Source organism: Sus scrofa, chromosome 3 (assembly GCF_054392235.1).
Source record: "Sus scrofa isolate SSC_HxYL_T2T_F1_AM1 chromosome 3, Sscrofa_HxYL_maternal_Yorkshire_Landrace_v2.0, whole genome shotgun sequence".
Lineage (NCBI taxonomy): Eukaryota > Metazoa > Chordata > Mammalia > Artiodactyla > Suidae > Sus > Sus scrofa.
The window spans coordinates 120,196,470-120,218,147 of record NC_139385.1 but is presented as its reverse complement, the minus strand read 5'-3'; the positions used below and the strand labels follow the sequence as shown (position 1 = coordinate 120,218,147).

The following is a 21,678-nucleotide window of genomic DNA, read 5'->3' as shown; positions in this document are numbered from 1 at the left end:
GGTCCAAGCCACACCCTGCAAAGAGTATAATTAGCTTGCTCTACTGGTGGCCTGGCTCCAAGATTCACGTAAGGGGCCTGAGGGAGGACAGCAGGATCTAAGCCACAGGTCTCCTCCAAAGGCCAAGGGAAGATTAAGAAGAGGGTGTGGCTTGGCCACCTCCTGTGACTGCAGTGTCCGAAAGACCTCCCTAAATCAGAAGCACTGGGAACAGCACCTTTCCCGCCCACAGAGCTCTGCTCCCAGGTGGGCTCCATGCTGCCCGGGCTAGGAGCATCTTTCCTCTCTCCACAACCCCGCAGACGACCGCCTGCTCCTCCCAGAAGCAATCCCGATGTCAATCCATCCCTAAGTGTCTGATGCCATAGGGAAGAAAGCCTTGGTGACACACCTGTGTGTCTCAGTTCTCTGACTCAGCCCTTGCTCACCTCCATTTTAATGAGCCCACTTTGTATGGTCTGTGGGCAGGAGGTGAGAGTGGGACTAGGTGGGCCTTCTATCAAGGGGCAGAGAGCATTTGGAATCTTCAATCTGAGAAGGCAGGGGGTTCCTAAGCACACTTGGGCACAAGGTGAGGACAGGCCCCTGGCCCTCCTCCATCCAGTTCTGCACAGCTGCCCTTCCCAGCCACCAGAACCAAGTGGATTCTTGGTTCTCTTGGTACCACCTTGGTTCTCTTGGTGCCCTCCTGGAGGAGGGAGCTGCAAGCTCAAGTCCTCCTCTTTCTGCCTCACAGCCACCCCCCCACCGCACACCTCACCACCAACAAGGAGAACAGGAGGTGGCCGGTCCAGGGTGCCTTCTCTGCCCAGCAGTGACACTCAGCCCAACAAGGCAGAGCCAGTCTGCAGCCTTGGTAAGAGCCCCTGGTTACCTGCACCGGATGCAGCCTCGTCTTGGTACTTCCTATGCCTTCCACAGTCGTCACAGCAACATGGTGCAAGGAGCAGATGGGGGCTAGGCAGGCATTGGCAGAAAAGTGGCTGGAACCCCCAATTAAGGTCATTCCATTGATTCCTCAGGTCATCAGAGCAGACCTGAGGGGAGGGTCTGGGGGATCTGTGATGTCTTGCATCCCTTCTCTTCATTCTACATCATGGTCTTGTCCTTTCTAAAGGTTTCCTCACCTTTACACCCAAGACTCTGAGCCGGAGCCCCTCCAGCACCCATGGGGTCAGACATCAGGGCACCCTAGGCCTCTGAGCTGAAGCATGGGAGCCAGGGTCACCCTAGCTTCCTCTTACTTAACCCGACCCTGGAGGTTGAGTCAAGAAGGAACTTCCGAAAGGCTCCAGTTCCAACTCATGCTCTTCTCTCCACAGGGCCCCTCCTTAGCCTCTTCAATTTCAGAATCTCCTGTCACTTTTGCTTCCCTGCTTTTACCCACCTCCATTTCTCCCACTCCTCTGTGGGAAGGGGGACAGGAAACTCCCCAGGAAACCTGGGACATCTACCCTTAGAGCTTCCCCACATCCACCCCCCTTTATTCATCACTCACTCACACACACAGCCAATAACGGTTTCTTTTTTTTTTTTTTTCCTTTCTGTCTTTTTGCCTTTTTTTTTCTAGGGCTGCTCTTGCGGCATATGGAGATTCCCAGGCTAGGAGGCCAGTTGAAGCTGTAGCCAACCAGCCTATGCCAGAGCCACAGCAACGCAGAATCCGAGCTGCATCTGCGACTTACACCACAGCTCACAGCAACACCAGATCCTTAACCCACTGAGTGAGGCCAGGGACTCAACCTGCAACCTCATGGGTTCCTAGTTGGATTCGTTAACCCCTGAGTCACAACAGGAACGCCGATAATGGTTTCTAAATGGCAGCCATATGCCAGGCACCTTGCCAAGGGCTGAGGAAATCAATACAATAGAGTATCTGCCCTTTAATAGCGTGCCTTTAACTCAGGAAAACAGAAGCCAGTGTGAAGATGTAATTTAAACATCTTACAGGAAGTGCTTCAGGAGGGCTGTACACAAGGGACTGTGGGACCAGCACAGATAAGGGTCGCCTAACCCAATCCCAGGAAGGCAAGAAGGGCTTCCTGAAGGAGGTGACTTTTTTCCAGTCCTAAAGAGCTAGGAAGAGCTAGCCAGGTAGAGAAGCCCTGGATGAAAGGACATTCAAGATGGGAAACAGCTTATGTAAAGACCAAGAAAAGAGTGGGCCTGAAGCCCTGGCTGTTCACAACTGTTTCTACATGAACGGAGTGCTGGGCCCATAAAGAAAAAGAAAACTGGAGAGGAAAAGTGGGGCCAAGTGAAGGGCCTCACATGTTGAGCTAAAAGACTGGACTTTAATTTGGGGGCAATGGAGGCCTCTTGAAGGATTTCATGGGATGTGAAATGAGTCTGAATTTTAGAAAGGCCATTTTATCAGCAGCTCAGAATCTTGTCCATATTCATAAGCCAGTAAGATACTAAGATATCATGCCATAATGTCCCTGACCACGATCAAAGCCACATGTGTGTGCGCACACGCGCATACACACAGAGGCACACACACACGAACACATGCACTTGCTCTGCATAAAGTTCCCACAAGGGTGACCAGCCAGCAGGCAAAGGATACACGATCTTGTCCTGGAGACGATCATACTTGGAAAACATCACCGTGCATGCTCCGCAGCCCCCTTCTCCACAGCCCAGCTTGGTCCCTCGCAGCCCCACTGGATGGTCAAGGGTTAAGGGACATGAACTCAGAAAAAAAACAGTCTTTGCTGGACTGCTGGCAGGTACCCGGGCTGAGCTGGGAGTGTAGAGCCATCCCTCCTTACACAGACTCAGGCCCTCACCTGGGAAGGCAGAAGGCTCACGCGGCCTTCCATTGAGAGGCCCCCCCTGCACCCCAAGGAGGCAGGGCAGGGGACCAGCTCCACCATCCAGCACAGGAAAGGCACCAGCACCCCAGTCTCATCCCCAGCACTGGGGTTCCACTGCTCTCTAGTCCTGGAGATCTGGGAATCAGCTCTTCTAAGTGTAGTCTGACAGGCCCTCTAACCCTGTGGTCATGCTGGGCAGGGGAACTGGGCTTGCGGGGTGGCCCTCACAGGCAATGAAGCCACTCACTGCAGAACAAGATGCTGATCTGTTCTGGGACTTGCTGAGTCTGCCTTGTCCCCCCAAAACTTTTTGGGCTGATGAGATCCAGGTACCAAAATCAGGGCTAGACTAGAGGCTTTTGGATATCCAGCCCATAGGATGCATAAATGGATATTAAAAAGAAGATATTTTTGATGTCAAGAATCAATATTTGAGCCATCTCTTACATAAACCTGGGAAAAGAAACTCCGATGCTTTGCATTTTCTGGAGGACAGCAATCACAGAGCCCTCCTTCCCAGGCTCTGCTGGTGTTTCTCCCTCAGGCCCAAGGCCTTTAAGCCATCCAGCCTCCTGCTGAAGACGGAAGGAGCTGAGGCTATTATCTCCTGGTCACTTCCCCTCATTTCCAACATCAAATGAGTAACTAACAACACCAAAGCCTCTTCTACTTGGAAAGCATTATACCCATGGATCTATTTGATCTCCGCAATAATGTGGTTAGCAGGTGGGGCAGGAACTAGTATTTCTCCACAGAAAGAAAGAAAGAAGAAGGAAAAGGAAGGGGGGGAGGGAGGGAGGGAGGAAAGGAGAGAGAGAGGGAGGAAGAGAAGGAGGAAGGAAGAAAAGAATAAAGAAAGGAAGGAAGAAAGAAAGAAACTGAGACCCAAGATGTAACATGAGCCCTGCAAGGTAACCTTGAGTGTTGGGGCCCAAACACAGTCATCTGACTCCAGCTTTGGGGCCTCTTCCGTCACCATGCTGCTGCTTCTTTTAACACACAGCTGAGGAAGGCATTCTAGATTGTAAGTTATTTTTTTTCCACTAGTCTGGGCATGAGATCAGCAGTTCAGATCACTCCAAGGGCACATGAGGACGAACAGAAGCAGTCCAGCAGAGTCTAGAGGTCTCTGCTAGCCTGGGGATCTTTCTGGAAGCCAGGGCAGAAATCAAGGTTTGGGTCTTCTCTCTTGCCCAGAACTCCCACAAATGAACTCTCAGCACAAGCAGCAACAAGCCATGTGGACATCAGATTTACATGCCAACTTTTGAGTCTGGATTTCATTTGAGATTTGACCTTTAAACCAGCCAACTGCTATGGTCAGGAACTTCTGCGGTTGTTGGACCTCTAAAACTTTTATTAGAAAACTAAACCTGATATCAAAAATCTCTAAGAAGGAGCCTCTCTTCCCAGACTGCCCAGGGAGATGGGCTGGAAACAGAGTTCCACGCAGTCTCCTGATCCCACCTCATAGTTCTGCTTTTACCAAAAAAAAAAAAAAAAAAAAAAAAAAAATCCACCAGGTCCTTGTACTGCCCTCTCCAGGTCAAAAATCCAGGACAAAGTACACCAGAGCCAACCACTATCTGGCGGGGGTGAAAGAACAATGGGAAGTCCATGGGTTCCTGGCGCACTTCTCTGGGTGTTGAAATGATCCCCTGTCATTCCAAACTACAGCACTGGCAGGAGCCACCAGACATCCCCACCTCTGGGAGCCACAGCAGTTTGTTGACAGAGGTCAGGATGAGCATCGTTCCACAACAGTCCCTAGAGAGTTTCCAGTGTGTGGGGAAAGTTTAGACCATGGCTCTGGGCTTCAGTCCAGGTCTGCCAGCATTTGCCCAGAATACACAAGGGAGAGCTGGGTCCCTTAACATTCCCAGCCTTGTTTCCTCCTCTGTCGAAGGGAGCAGTGAGATAACCTTCACAAATCACCTTGAACTCCACCAGTACATGGTCAGTGCCCATTCAGTGTTAGCTCCTAGTTTATCTTTGCTGTTGTGTTTGTTCCAGGGTCTCAGAACACTTGCCTATGATGAAAGAACAAAGGGGATGGAGGATCTTAACAGGAGCCCTCCCCAGGCCGGGAGCAGAACAGCACCCCCAGCCTCCTTCAGGAGTCCCCGCCCCGTGCTTCCCAGTGCCAGCCATTCCCACAGTGGGTGGTGCTGCTACAGAGCTCCCACCTCAGGCATCCCTTTCCCAACAAATAGCCCTTCCCCTGCTTTCCCTCCACCTTTGCAGAGCTAGAAACACTCCCTGAGAAGCCCATTCTTGCATTAATAAAGGTCCGCCTGCCAGGAGGAGCAGGGTCCATTAACAAAGGGCCTTGGTCCCCCTGGCAGGGGGAGGGGAATGACCACCAAGCTTGCCAGCTAATGAGGGCCTTTTGGAGCTGTGTGTTTTACAGGCCTAGGCTAAACCTTGGTGTTACCAAAGTCTTAAATGCAAGAAACTTGAAGAACATCAAGAACAATATTCTGGAGTTCCTGTCGTGGCACAATGGTTAACGAATCCGACTAGGAACCATGAGGTTGCGGGTTCGATCCCTGCCTTTGCTCAGTGGGTTAAGGATCCAGCGTTGCCGTGAGCTCTGGTGTAGGTTGCAGATGCGGCTCGGATCTTGCGTTGCTGTGGCTCTGGCATAGGCCGGTGGCTACAGCTCCGATTCAACCCCTAGCCTGGGAACCTCCATATGCTGTGGGAGCGGCCCAAGAAATGGCAAAAATACAAAAAAAAAAAAAAAAATACTCTTCTTGGTGGTCGTGGGTTTTTTGGCCACACTCACAGCATGAAGAAGTTCCTGGGCAGGGATCAAACCCAAGCCACAGCAGTCACCTGAGCCACAGCCGTGACAACACCGAGTCCTTAACTGCTAGGCCACCAGGGAACTCCCAAGAATAATATTCCTCCTTGATAGCTGAGAATTTCAGACCCGCAGAGCTCAAATGACTTCCCAGCATCACACGGCTGCCAAGTGACAGGGTTACAAGTAAAAAGCAGGTGCCCAGAGCCCCATTCAGTGCTCTTTCCTCTGCACTTCACAGCCTCCAGACCAGTCATTAGCAAATGGCATGAGGCACAAAGAATGAGTCCCCCCATCCCCCCTCCCTCAGCCCCGCGCTGAAGTCAGGATACACTTTCTTCTCAGGTAGGCCAAAAGGGTTGTTTCTGGATCTGCATTTTTCTCCACCACCTATAAAGACAAAAACAAAAGAAAGCTATCTCATAGGTATACTTAGCCATTGCCTCACCCAAGAACTTGTAGAGTTAATGAAGATGTGCCACACATATCGTGAAAAGTAAGCTATTTTTCTTGACAATTCCAATAAGATGGACCCAAGAGCTGCAAGCCAAACTGAGGTACTGACACTCAGCAAGTCTAAAATTCTGCATCAGTGCTCAGCTTGGGACCCACCACAGAGCACTGAGGTGTTGCACCTGCCATGCTGGGCTGACCAAGGCAAAGTCCCCTTCAAACCAAACACGGCATCTCACTTCCAGCTGCTGGATCACATGACTTCCCAGCATCACAGGGACAGCCGAGAGCGGCAGCGTGCAGACTTCTGGCTTTCCACCTGGAGCATACGCTCTCAGGCAGTGGATGGCCCATCTGTTGGCCTGTTGAAGTACTGTACTGTAGGCACCACAGTCAACAATCCAAACACAGAAATGGGTAGAAATGGAGGCAAAATCTCAAACCAAAGGTCCACGAACAGAATGGTCAGTAAAACAGAAAGGTTGTCTGCTGAGTGCCAGTTCCTGATGGAAATCATCAAAGGAAATCTATGCAAACCTGCTTCCCTTCCCCTCATGCATCATCAAAGCTAAAAGGGTTTGGGTGAGAGACGATTAACGGGAGAGAACATGTGGTAAGACTCTCTTTAGAGACACCTATCCTATGAGTCCCGCTAAGGCACCTGCCTCACACCTCACACCTCAAACTTCACCAGGGCCTTCTGCAGCCCTCTGTGTAAAGCCAACAATGCGGCAGTGCATGTGGTGGCCTGGCTTACCTAAAAGCTAGAGAGAGGCTGACCTGTCAGGCTGAGGAAGAATTGTAGTGTAAGGGCTGGTGCACACTCCTGGAGTTTGGAAAAGCAAAGGATGGGAACGTGTTGGCCATGGGCCTGGCGCAGGTCACACATGAGAGAGACAGCTCACTTGGGAGGGATTAAATGATTCCTGAAAGACTGATTACGGGAGGTGATGGGGCCTCCATCAGTGTCTGTGTCCAGTGGCCCTCCCAAAACTGGAGGCTCCGAGAAAAACGTATCCCCCATGTCATGAGACTTGCAATGAAGGCTCCCAGCGGTGGGCAACCAACTTACACTGGCACTTATTAAGCAGAGCTTGCTTAAGAGGCCCAAACACAACTGAGGCTGTGTTTGGCAACTGATAATTGCCAATAGGATTTTTTTGTTGACTAATCCAAAAGGTTATGAAACTGCCAGAACTTACTGCTTAAATAAAGTTTACAGAAAAGTGGAAGGTCGATTTAATGCTCTTTTATGATTACACCCCACATGTCTGGCTTGTTCAAAGTCTTGGTTACAAGTTTCACACAAGGAGTCATTTCTTTTCTCTTAGAGAAGAAAGTATAAATGCACAAAGTAAAGATCCTATTACCTTTCTCAGCTTATCACCCTCCCCTCAAGATCTTCCTTCCTCCTGTCCCGCTGCTCTCCCTTTATCCCAGCAGTTTCCTACTCAGTGCCTTCACTGACATCCCCCCCCCCCATATTCAAGGTAGCATCCACGTCCCTTAGGCTATCTTTCAAGGCCCTTTTCAATGTGTCCCCAATCCTTTTCAGCCTCTTTCCCTCCTACTTCCCTGCCAAGCTGGTCTTTGTACTGCAATGAAAATACAGCTTATACCTTCTGACTTCTATGCCTTTGGCCACTCCATTCCACTTCCACCGGCTCCTTAACTTATTGGAAGACCCCAAATACTTCTCTAGTAGGCTTTCCATATTACCCCGGCCACAAGTGGTCCAACCTTCCTTGAATTCCTGCCAAGAATGACCATGCCACTCTCATGGCATGGCATGGCTACAGTATTTGCTCCAGAAAACTCCACAGAACCAGGGGACCACAGGAAATGGGTGTCCCAAAGGAAAAACACTGTGGGAAAGTGAGCTGAGGTACTGCTGGGTTGAGCAGACTGTTCTAGTAAAACTCAAGCATCAAAACAAATAACAGCTGTAACAGATTATAACCCAAATTCTATAAACAGATTAAAACTCCTAAGTCCAAACTGACCATTAATTTTTAAAAAAAATCAGGAGAGAAAGGAAAGTTCTCACTGACAGGGAACACTAATAAATATAGTTGGCCATTTTATAATCATTCAAGTCAAGAATCATCAATGGATGCTGCAATCATCAATGGATTCTTATTGAGAATCAAGGTGTTTACATCACCCCAAAGGGTCTTCTCACAGATTATCCATTAATAGCAAAGGGGAAAAGAGTAATTTTACAGTGGAGAAAATTGACAGACGTCACCTTAACTGAGGGATCAAAGTTTATATCACAAATAATGGGGAAAAGTGGTAACATGCTTCCCGATATAATCTTCGAGAAAGATATGTCACCTCTCTGGCATCCTGCCCAAAATGCAGACTCTGCATCTGATTATAAGGAAGCATGACCCAAATGCAAAATGAGGGACATTCTAAAATATTATGGTTGTTCTCTTCATAAACATCAATGTCACAAAAGATAAAGAAAAGCTAAGGAGTTGTTCCAGATTAAAGGAGATTAAAGAGAGATAGCAACTAACTACAAGGCATGATCCTGGGTCCTGGGATGGGAGGGAGAAAGTCATAAATGACATTATTGGGAAAATTAAACCACTGTGGCATAAAGTCTGTAGGTTAGATAAGAGTGACATATTAATACCAGGTTTCCTGATTTTTATAAATAGATTATGGGTTCTGTAAGAATATACTATTCTTAGATTAGGGGATAAAAGAAGCCTGATAGCTGAAATTTACCCTCAGTGGTTCAGAAATAAAGTTATATACTTTACGTATTTATTCCAATGAATGACTTGTATAAAATATATAAAATTATTTCTATGCTAATATATCTCTGTATAGGTACAGATCCATACACATGTATCTAGCATATGCATGTATACATAAAGAGAAGATGTTAAAGCAAATGTGGCAAAATAGTCACAGGTATTGAACGTGAGTGAGATTTCTTTGAAAAAAAAAAAAAAAAAGGAGTTCCCAGCGTGGCTCGGTGGTTAACGGATATGACTAGGAACCATGAGGTTGCGGGTTCGATTCCTGGCATCGCTCAGCAGCTTGAAGATCCAGTGTTGCCATGACCTGTGGTGTAAGATGCAGATGTGGCTTGGATCCCGCATGGCTGTGGCTGTGGTGTAGGCCGGCAGCTACAGCTCTGATTGGACCCTAGCCTGGGAACCTCCATATGCCATGGGTGCTTCCCTGGAAAAGACAGAAAGACAAAAAAAAAAAAAAAAAAAAAAAAAAGATTTCTTTGTATTTTTACAGCTTCCTTGTAAATTTAAAATAATTTTAAAATACAAAGTTCGAAAAATGAATTTCTTTGGTAGAGGATTCCTCAGAATTTTAATATTAATCCATTCATTCTGTCCACATTAATTGGACACTTACTATGTGCCAACACTCTACAGAGTGGTCTAAGAATATCTAAGAGCATCTCATGGGGAGATTTTCCTGCGAAATACCTTTTGGAATATGGTACTTTACCTAATCACAGTCCACTTCCCCAACTAGCTCAGCAGCTCCCAAACGGTAAGTGCCTGGTCTTGGAGACTTTGTTCCTCCAGGACATATATGACCAGCAGACTCAGACTCAGGAGGACCTTATAAATGTTGAGGACACGGGTGGGGGGTGGGAGGTGTTGGCTCTCTGACTGCTGCTTCTTGTGGGAGTCATTCCTGGACCCTTTCAGCTGCCCCTACATGCCCAATCTTCCCAGACTCATCCAGGTGTCCCCACCTCCACTAACTAGAGAGAGACTGCTCGGAAAAACAAGAATCCTGCCCTCCCAAAGGACGGTCACCTCAATGAAACCAAAACCCCAGGCAGCTCTTTCTCCTTGACTCTGAGTCTAGACCAGATGATGTCGAAACTACAGTCACCAAGGCCATCACCACTGCAGAAGGCCCTTGAGGTATTTGGTCATTTGCATCCTACACCCTCTCAGGGACCACAGTGAGTGAAGACAGAGTCCTGGACAAGTGTCTGGAACAAGGAGAGTGGGAAACTCATATTTAAGAGTGAGGCACCAAGCTCCAGCAGCTTCCTTGAAAATGCCTTGCACAATATCTGGCAACAAAAGATCTAGAACATTGTAGGAATCGAATTGGGAACAAACTGACAGCTGCCTTTACTGGACTGGGAATTCCCTTGCTTGGTCTAGTTTTTGTAGCCCAGCTTTCACCTTTTTGCAGCAGATTCTCAAGAGGCAGACTCTCAAGATTTTCTAAAATCAAAAGCACAGATACTCAGCACAGAAACTGGCAGGGGGAGTTCCCGTCATGGCACAATGGAAACGAATTCGACTAGGAACCTGTGGGTTCGATCCCTGGCCTCGCTCAGTGGGTTAAGGATCCAGTGTTGCTGTGAGCTGTGGTGTAGGTCGCAGATGTGGCTCGGTTCTGGTGTTGCTGTGGCTCTGGCATAGGCCAGCAGCTGTAGCTCCAATTAGACCCCTAGCCTGGGAAACTCCATATGCCACGGATGTGGCCTTCAAAAGACAAAACACACACACACACACACACACACAAACTAGCAGGAGTAGAAACTTCGAGAGAGAGAGTAGGGTTTGATGTGATGATACCATCTAAAAATTTTAAATTGCTCTCCTAAGGTGAAAATAAAATACATGAGGAAACAATTTTCACCGAGCCAGATGTACCTTGAGATATTCTTTTTTTTTTTTTTTTTTTTTTTTTTTGGTGCATCCCAGCAAACCACCCTTAAGAGCAGAAGCTTGTACTGTCCCTCACAAGTTGATGGCTTAATAAATAACCAAACCCCTAAGCCTTTGCCTTGGCAGTCAGTGAATCCAGCTGCTTAGCCAAGGCCGCAGAAAGCTGCCTCTAATGTATGAAATACGTCTGGAAAGCCAATTCAACAACTATTTCTTAAATTTCTACAGTGTGATTACTGTATGTAACAAAGCTGTTGGAATTCTTTTTTTCTGTTGGAATTCTGGGCTGCAAAAGTCTTAGAATCACCAGTGCGGAAGTTCTGCCCTACCTCTTGGCTTGCTGCCAGAGGCCAATCCTGAGAGGAAGTTGGCACAGAGAGATAACCCTGCACCAGGAAGAGCATGGCTGGCCCCCTCCCCTAGTGTCACCAGTGATGCCACTCAAACTGAATCCAGCAGTCCTGGAAGCATCCATGTTGCAATGGCTCATGGAATTCCCCTGCTAGCCAGCCAAACACACACTGACAATGCACCAGACATCCTATGAAGCACCAGACGTCCTATGAAGCACATTTTAGTTCTTGTTTCCAAAGCCACCCAGTTTCTCAACTCATAAGTGCCAATATTGCAAAACCAATAAACCTGCTCTTTGATGAGTGGGTACAATCATCAGTCACATTGTCCACATAGCTGTTCACAAAGTGCCACTGCAGCTACCCTTTTCCTGTCCCTTTCATTCCCAAGTGGGGAGCTAAAGCAGACGCAAGCACCTCAGCAGTGGTGTAGGGAGGGCAAGAGGGCGAGGGTGATGGTGTCATGTACTTGCACCCACCCTCCCTGCACTGGCCTTAACATTTGCAAAGATTCTCTCCCTTCCAGTGCCACCAGGACTGGTACCCAGGTCATAAGACTTCCTCTGCCCCACCCCATCCCCACCTTCCCTAGGTCCCTGTGTACCAGTGAAGTTAATCCAAGTGGACAATTTTTATCAAAGAGATTTGTAATATTTATATGCACAACTAAATGTGGGGTGGCAAAAACATGCCCTTTATGAGACAAAAATTGTAGCTTGCCACAAGATGTCAGTATACATCCTCACACAAGATAGCTGTTCCATTTCTGCTGATGAAACATCAGAATCAAAGCACAGCAAAGAAAACCATAAAACAAAAAACCAAAAAGACCAACCTACGGAATGGGAGAAAATTGTTTCAAATGATGCAACTGATAAGGGCTTGATGTCTAAAATATATAAACAACTTATACAACTCAACAGCAAAAAAACCAACAACCCAATTGAAAAATGGGCAAAAGACCTGAATGGACATTTCTCCAAAGAAGATACGCAGATGGCCAATAAGCACATGAAGAAATGCTCAACATCCCTGATTATTAGAGAAGTGCAAATCAAAACACCATGAGATAACACTTAACACCAGTCAGAATGGCCATTAATAAGTCCACAAATAACAAATGCTGGAAGGGGTGTGGAGAAAAGGGAACCCTCCTGCGCTGTTGATGGGAATGCAAGCTGATACAACCACTATGGAAAACAGTATGGAGGTAACTCATAAAACTAAATGTAGAACTACCATATGACCCAGCAATCCCACTCTTGGGCATATATCTGGACAAAACTTTCCTTGAAAAAGACACATGCACCCACATATTCATTGAGCGCTATTCACAAGAGCCAAGACATGGAAACAACCTAAATGTCCATCAACAGATGAATGGATTAAGAAGAAGTGGTATATATACACAATGGAATACTACTCAGCCATAAAAAAGAATGACATAATCCCATCTGCAGCAACATGGATGGAACTAGAGACTCTCCTACTAAGTGAAGTAAGTCAGAAAGATAAAGACAAATGCCATAGGAAATCACTTAAATCTGGAATCTAATATATGGCACAAATGAACGTTTCTGCAGAAAAGAAACTCATGGACTTGGAGAACAGATTTGTGGTTGCCAAGGGGGAGGGCGAGGAGGAGAGGGAGGGAATGGGATGGACTGGGAATCTGGGGTTAATAGATACAAACTATTGCATTTGGAGTGGATAAGCCATGAGATCCTAATGTATAGCACAGGGAACTACATCCAGTCACTTGTAATGGAACATGGTAGAGCATAAAGTGAGAAAAAGAAAATACATATATATGTAAAAAAAAAAAAAAAGCTATGTGATGGACAGGAATTTGGGTTAGTAGATGCAAACTATTACATTTAGAATGGATAAGCAATAAGATTCTACTGTACAGCACAGGGAAATATATCCAGTCTCTCGTGATAGAACATAATGGGAGATAATATGAAAAAAAGAATATATATATATATATATATATATATATATATATATATACTCATACACACACACGTATATATATATATAACACATATATGACTGGGTTACTTTGCTATATAGCAGAAATTGAAACAACAATGTATATCAACTATACTTTAATAAAAAAAATTTTTAAAGAATCAATGCTGAGTACATCTCATACTTTCACATTAGCAAAAAAACACATTCCTGCTCCTTTTCTCAGTAAAGAAAGCAACAAAAGCCTTAAGATACATTTGCCTAAACACAGAAAGAGAGGTGCAGTGGGTGACCTCCAGTCTTACCTAGAACCCTGCCCACCTTTCTCAGCTTCATGCCAGTGTCTCTACTACTGCAAAAGGGGCAGGGTGGCACAAGTGGAGCTCAGAGACACCTTGACATGTTTCTTCTTGCTTCCCTCCCCATCACTCCTTTGCCCCATGAATATCTTGACTGCGTTCTAGCACTAAGAAGGTCCGCTTCCCCAAGATTATCCCAGATGTAGCACAGCTCCAAAGGAAGAGAGAAAAAGGCGAACAAGTAAGGGAGAACACAGAGAGAGAGAACAAGAAGGAGCCTTTTCCAAAGGATACACATCCCTCCCAGGGAGCAGGGAAACCAGAGGAATGCTCAGCTGCTGCTTACCTTTTTGCCATTCACAAAGAAAACCAACTCATCTGCTGTCATTGTCATGAGTTGGGGGGGGTCCCCTGAACTGCAGGTGCCTCACGCCCAAGAGTCACTGCCAGTTATCACTGCTCTGCCACTTGAAAAATACGCCTCCCAATAAAATGGAATGAAGTCAGCCAATGGCAGGGACCCAGCTTAGAGCTTCGGGGCACAGAGAGTTCCTGGCAAAGCCACCAGTTTACATAATCAAGGAAAATGCAAACAATCATACACAGCACATCACGCCCCCGACACTTACATCAAAGAGCACAGAGGAAACCACGGGCCAATATCAGCAGGGGGATGCCTTGATGCCAGGGGACCGTGGGTCTCAGTCACAAGCCTCACAGAACTGCTTCATCCCCCCACTTGCTGAAGACCCAGGGGGGAGGGGCATGGTCACAGTCACAGTCTCAGCAATAGAGGTGATTCACACCCTCCGCGTCCACACTTGTCATTTTACCATTTAGGTTTACTGCGACCCACACTCAGCACTTCCATGCAGGACTCTTTTCCCCGCAGCCTGGAGAAATATGGAGTTACAAGATACAGATCAGATATAAAATCTGGCCTCTGACCTCAGCAGGTCACTTACCACTTTCAGAACTCACTGATTTTCATCCTGCAAATGGGCAAATGAATGACACCAAGAGCAAAAGGGCTGTATTTTGGAAATGCTTTGTAAATTTGCAAACAACCAAACTTGTATTATTATTACAAATGCATTCTCAACAGCACAAAAAAAAATAATCCTGATAATAAAACATCTGTGACGTTTTCCTTTCATTTCTGTCAGGGAAATGCCCTTGATTGAATTGTCAGCCTAACTCAAAAAATATTTCAAAATACTGTAACAAGTAAAATGTGCACCTCCCATAACCATAGGCCAAATTAATACAGAGCTGAAAACCTTCCCCAATCCAGTTCCCATTAACTCCTGGTATAAACACACACGTATATCACCCACTCAGACGGCACCAATGGGCTATCAAGTCCAGCACCCAACTGCCCCTCCCAACACCCACACACCCACACACCCCTCTGGTCGTCTTCTACTCAGCTAGCCTCTCTGGAGTAGGGCTATGAGGGAGGAAGAGAGCAGTACTGGGCAGGTGTACTTGGTACCAAAATAACTTGGAGAAACTGAAGATTGCCAGGACAACCACCATGTTTTCAACACAACACCCCTCACCACAACAGCCTTTATCTAAGCAGGAGATGAAACCCTAGTTGTAGGGAGACTAATCATCCCAGTTTGTCCCCGGATAGCTTGGTTTTAGCACTAAATTCCTGTAAATCCCTCAGTCCTGGGCAAACTAGCATGACTGGTCAGCATGAAACAGTCATTCTTAACTGGACAGGTGGAAGCCCATCCTAGAAGCCTTTTAGCAATGTCTGGGGATATGCTTTGGTGACAAAAGTCATCAATAATCATTTATAATAATAATACTGGAGAGTTTTGTTTGAGTCAAACTGAGAACTATAATCCAGAAAACAGTCTGATAGCTCTGAAAAACTCTTCCGGAGAAGCATGGTTTTCAGCACAGTTTTATAGCTTGTCAGAAAAAAATACATCTAACATGAGAGGAATACATTTCTTCATCATTTCAAAAAAAAAAGATCAGCACCTACACAGAGAGTCAGTAAAGCCCTGGCACCTGGGAAAGGAGACTTACCATCAAAAGAGTAGTAGCACAAGTGTAGAATTAATATTTATTTTTAAAACATACATCCTTGGAGCTCCTGTTGTGGCTCAGCAGAAGTGAACCTGACTAGCATCCACAAAGACGTGGGTTTGTTCCCTGGCCTTGCTCAGTGGGTTAAGGATCTGGCATTGCTGCGAGCTGTGGTGTAGGTTGCAGATGAGGCTCAGATCTGGTGTTGCTGTGGCTGTGGTGTAGGCTGGCAGCTGCAGCTCCAATTCAACCCCTGGCCTGGGAACCTCCATACGCCACACTTGTGGCCTATAAAGAAAGAAAATAATAATAAAAATAAAAATGATAAGAAAGTCTTACTTCTGGTCAATGCAGACTTTGATTTATCCATTAAAGCGTATGTACAATATATGTATAATATGCCACAAAACAGTCTGTTCTAGTCCACATAAAGTTTAAGTTAAATCATATGTAAGCCGAAGTGACTTCCCCATATCTCAATATGTGAAATTTTTATCCATCATTTTCCTCTTTTGATTGCAAATAAAATCTTTCAAAAGAGGAGTTCCCGTAGTGGTGCAGTGGTTAACGAATCCAACTAGGAACCATGAGGTTGTGGGTTCGGTCCCTGCCCTTGCTCAGTGGGTTAACGATCCGGCGGTTGCCGTGAGCTGTGGTGTAGGTTGCAGACGTGGCTCGGATCCTGCGTTGCTGTGTTTCTGGCGTAGGCTTGGCAGGTACAGCTCCGATTAGACCCCTAGCCTGGGAACCTCCATATGCCACGGGAGCGGCCCAAGAAATAGCAAAAAAAAAAAAAGAAAGAAAGCACCAACCATCAAAATATTTGTCCCTTGATGCCAGTGTGGTCACTGCCTGCCCAGTACGTGTCTCGTGCTAGGACTGCCTCTCTTTTTAGTTTTTTAGAGGACAACAGTTGCCTAGTTATCCTTGTTGGGGGAGTGGTAATTAGTTAATCCAACAAAGTAAACACAGAAGTATATGCTGACGAGTAAACATTTGATAGGTTATACATATTATCCATTATATCAAATTGTTACCCAAACATTTTCCATGTATTTTGCTAAAAGTCAACTTAGAGCAAGCATATATACATGTCACATGTACCTTGATAGCCAGAAAAAGAATGATAATACATACAATGACAACAAACAATCATCTGAAAGCAAAGTGGGGAACACTGCCTATTACTCAAGCGAGCAAACTAGACAGATTATTTAAAGGGCAGTTTACCATACATCTTTTAGCCTTTTTGCATTGGGGGATTTTTTTTTCTAAGTGTATATCTACTTCTCCACAGGTGTTGATTTAAGTGCAATAAGTAATGTGAGTAACAGCACAAACATCTTCTTGTTTAGCCAACAGGAAATCTAAGGCAACCCTGTTATCTAATACTCCTGGGCTAAGGAGTTTAGGGACGTTTGTTGTGCTGCAAATCTTCTGCAGTACCCTCAGCACTTTGACCAATGGTGAATGACAGACTTAATGACCATCTCTCTGTTTGCATCTACTCCTGCACTAGGAATCAAGATTCCCAAAAGACTCTGCCACCAGGTATCTTGGTATCCCACTAACATGGACCTCTTGAGTCTGTAGTGAAGAGAGGAAGGAGGTTTATATATTGCCTTATATATAGACAATGGAGTAACATAATGTCCCAATAAGAATAATTATTCTATTTGCCAGCTATATAAGACATTTGTGTGCCCATCCTTGGGAAGGTGGGTCAATTCTAATACAAAGATAAAACCTGGAGGAGCACAAGTGATCTCACTGATAACCTCATTAACTGGAGGTTTTCCTAACATAGTATTAAGCCACAGATCATTTTTCTTGCAAGTTTTCCAAAAGCTGTCTGTGTAGTATTTGACATTTGAGAGTATCTGGCACAATTTATTCATGTTTTTCTCCTTAAGACATTGGTTAATTATGTAAGGCAAGGAGTGAAGTGGTCCTAGGGTACATTGCATCTAGTCTCTAAGGAATGAGGATGATATTAGACAAGGAATGGACACATTCATATATTGAAGAATTTGAACCTGAAATGTTAGACCAGAGAGAGGTCAGTCTTGATGAGTGATAACATTAAGGACATCTGAAAAGTCTGTGACAGGTATGAAGGGCCTATATCAGTCCTGTATTTGATGACAGATTCAACATTCTGTTACACTGCCCCCAGGAGCTATACTCTACGACAACTTTACTAGAGAATGTTCTTCCATCCTAAACATGGAGCAAAAGTATAGCTAGAAATAAAACATCAATTTTCAATTTGATAGGGCGACAAACATTTGGTAAACAGTTCAACAGAACTGGTAGGATGCGTCTTAGAGGCCTGATCCGGATACTTGTCACCTGTCTACCATGGCTGCCTTCGCACCCTGGCCTTCGGTGCTTGCCTTGCTCAGTGAAAGCCAGGTGTCAGAAGCAGGTGTCAAAGTCCACCCAGGTGGACTTTTAAATGAGAGATGTGAATCCATAGGTCTATGCCCTTTAATTCAACAGCACATGGACTCACAAATAATACTTGATAAGGTCCTTTCCAAGGCGGCTGCCAAGAATCTTTTGTTTGATTTCTTTTGAAATGTGTGACATCTCCTGGTCACAGTCATAGAGCATCTGATCTTCATCCAGAAAGAGATTCCTGATGTAAGCTTCGTAACCAGGCTTAGAATGTCCTTTTGAATAATTCAGGTAATGTGCCTCGTTGGTGCACTAGGTCGCACATCAGTCTCATAATAATTCAGCTGATAATAGAGTGACTCAGAAACAAGGAGCCATCTAGGAAGTCAGTCTCAGGCAACACATACCAAATCTCAAAGAACATTAACAACATGAGAACTTAACATCCATGAAGGTACATTAATGACCTATCATTTTCCTCTCTAAAATCACCTCATCTCTATAAAATACACTCAAATTAAGAATAATTTGTTTGCAAAATAAGTCTGGTCTCAATAAACTTGGCCTAATATTAAAACAAGTGTAAGTGATCATATAGGCTCTTTTAAATTTGACTTTGTTAGAATTTTTCATAAGGAATCTTAAATTGAGCCTTCAAAAGGCTTTTCAAGACCAGGAAAGTCATGCCAAGGACATGCCATCAGATTGTGCCTGCAATACCTACAGGTTTGAAAGGATTTCTCTCTCCTCAAGATCCAAAATATCTTGAGGTTCCTGCAAGTACCAGGAAGTGGCCTTCTTTATTCATCTGGCAAAGTTGCTGGGAACCCTAAAAGCAAGATACCAGGTTGTTTTTCTCAAGGGGATTTATGGTTCCATAAAATCTACTTTAGTTCTTTAAAGTTATCTAGCTATGCTTTGTTTTATGTATATTCCCAAATAAACAACATTTTAGTCAAAGCTGTGGTGATATAGCCAAAATTTCCAATTTGTGTTTTGTTATAAGGAGAACAAATTCTTACTGAACTCATGCAAACAGCTTATATTGCCATGAAAATAAAACTACTCATGAAGAGTTTCCAAATTCTGATGGGATCAGGTAGGGAGGAAAGATAAGAGTTTTAATTTTGGTCACAAAGGTATAATTTACCAAATTGATGTAAGTCATATTGAGCTTAGAGGAAAGGGTTCTTATATCTGGAAGATAAAGGTGAAAAAGTCAAGAATATTTCAGATTTTAAAAAATCACTAAAATTATCATTATATTTATCAGTTCATTCAATCTCATGTAACTAATTCTTTTTTTGTTTTAGGCAAGAAATAGATTTATTAAGATAGGACACTTGTGAGGGATACAAATGGGCAGGAGAGAAGGCTCTTCATGTAACTAATTCTTCTTCTGTTTGAGTCCAGTTTTTCCTTTTTATCAACCTTGCCTGATGATTGAGGATGACAGTGTCAGTGACAATTTCAAGAAGTTTGTTAGAGTTCTGTTAAGGCTTAAGGGAAGTGGGTACACTGGTCACTTGAGACTGTGCAAGATATACCCCGAGTTGAAAACATTTTCTAACAGTTTCATTATCACTGTAAGGGCATCAGCCTTGCAGTAAGGAAAGGTTTTAACCCATCAAATAAAAAATGGAGTTTGCCAGGGATCCAGGAAGAGCCAAGTGGTCATCTTAGGCTTCCCAAAGCCCGACTATTTAATTGACAGCTCGTCTTATTTTCTCTGATTTAGGAGTAGACTGTTGCCATGTTACAAAGACATCAGGATGGCAAAGACTGACAATGAGGGGTTAACTTTTTGCAGAAGTAGAATGGACTTTTATCCACACATGCCATCATCTTTACAGATTCCGTTATTGTTCTCTTTGCATGAAAGTCAGCTAGGGCATTTCCCTGATACTTGGGTTCAGTCCCTTTATCATGATCCTCAATTTTGATGACAGATAATATTTTATGTCAGGACACCTAAGACTTCCTGGAATTTCACATAATTTCTGGAAAACTTATAAGGCATATTTATATGGACACTACATAAAGAAGGCTGATTGATGCTTTTTGACAATGCTTCCCATGACAACATGCCTACTTAGTCTAATATCTCTTGTTTTATAAGGAGAGAAAAATATCTCAAGGTTAGTTCTAAACCAAAAGGCTTCATTTAGAATTTGAATATGGAAGGGTTTTTTTCAAAAATATCAAAAAAAATTTTAAAACATTTAGTCAAATAAGTCACTGAGAAAAAAATGTTATAAATTCACTTAACCAGAGATGAAATATTTCAAAAGCAAATACAGAAGGACAACAGATTGCTTAAAATGTAAAGAAACTTTCACAATCCATTATCAAAACAGATCAATATTCCAAGAAAACTTTGTCCTCCTAACAGAGACAGAACCAGATTCTAGTTTTGCAGCAGCTTAGCTTTAAATCTTTAAAGGTAACATGTAAATTAACCATCCTGGCAACATTTTTTCTCAGGGTGCCTTTTCCACAAACCTTGCACAATTTCCTATGCCCAAAATGTCTCTTAGTTTCTTTCTTATTTAAAAATAACCAGATTCAGGACAAAATCACTTTCTTTTTACCCTAACAAAATACATTTCTAATCCTCATACCTTCTTTTACTGGAATCACATATCCTACTTTCCTTGAATACTGAAATGTTTCCCTTATTGTTTCTAGTAGGTTTAATTAAATATATATTACAAATTTTAACTTTAAGAACCTTAATCTCTAGCAAAAATCAAGACGCAACAATTGTGAATTGTCTGTTATACCAGTATTTCCTGACTGGCAAACTTAGGCATATATGCCATAGCCTCTAGAAACGTAACTGTTTTTACAGCATAATTTTTTTCCTCAGTGTGGTATGTGTACAATAAACCAAACATCTTTAGTTTTTCTCTAACAAAAGACAAAAGTAGGTAAACATACACTTGCCTAATAGTTAATGTTTAGGTATTATTTTAAAATGATCTTGGAATTCCCCAGCAGCCTAGAGGGCTAGGGATTTGGCGTGATCACTGTTGTGGCTTGGGTCACTGCTGTAGTGCGGGTTTGACCCCTGGCCTGGAAACTTCCACATGCCATGGGTGTGGCCAAAAAAAAAATTCTAGACATTAAATGAATTACCATCACTAAACTTAATTTAGCAAAATTTTAGTGTTTCAAGCCACCAAAAATCTAGAGAAACTATTTTAAAGTAGGCATATAATTAAAACAATTATTCTTAAGGAATCTAAAACCCATTTATCTCTATTTTATTACTTTTGAAAGTATCCTCATTCCAAGTTAATTTTCCTGTTGACAAATTTTCTAACAGAGAAAACAAAAGTTTATCAACTTTCCATAAACTCCATAACTAAATGAGGCAGAGATTAGATGTGTTGCCTATAGTAAATAATAATATATTCAGTTGTCCCACAGTATCCATGGGGGATTGGTTCCAGGATCTCTGTGGATACCAAAAGCTGCAGATGCTCAAGTCTCCTTCATAAAATGGCTAAAGTACAGTAAGTTGTTGGCCCTTCAAATACCTATTCATGGTCTGGCATATGTGGATTCAACCAATCATGGATTGAATTTCCAGGCTCCTGGTTGAATCTGCAGATTAAAACTGGTGGATACATAGTTTCAACTGTAGGGACTGATTTACTTCCCACTCAGCCAATCCTTAGCCTCCTTCTCTTAAATGGAGATGAAATTCTACTGTTACTATGGAACAGCGAAAATGAAAGTGAAATACATTTTCAGTAACGGCTTATATTGTCACTCAAATTTTACCTCTGTTAAAATTATAATAACCAGTTTATTTCTATAACACTGAGATTTAACAAAACCTTGACT

General features: G+C 43.9%; 1 protein-coding gene across 8 annotated transcripts in view; it reads right to left on the bottom strand.

Annotated features, from left to right (window-relative positions):
* Positions 1-21,678, bottom strand: part of XDH (xanthine dehydrogenase) — a 125,130-nt gene that overhangs the window by 50,936 nt on the left and 52,516 nt on the right. For 6 of the 8 annotated variants that reach the window (XM_085015594.1, XM_085015599.1, XM_085015597.1 and 3 more), the window contains exons 3-5: positions 5,958-6,015; positions 2,570-2,666; positions 875-983 (exon numbers count right to left, since the gene is read on the bottom strand). In XM_085015594.1, coding sequence (XP_084871720.1) covers positions 875-983; positions 2,570-2,607 — 147 coding nt within the window. In that variant the 5' untranslated portion in view covers positions 2,608-2,666; positions 5,958-6,015. 8 annotated transcript variants of the gene reach the window in all.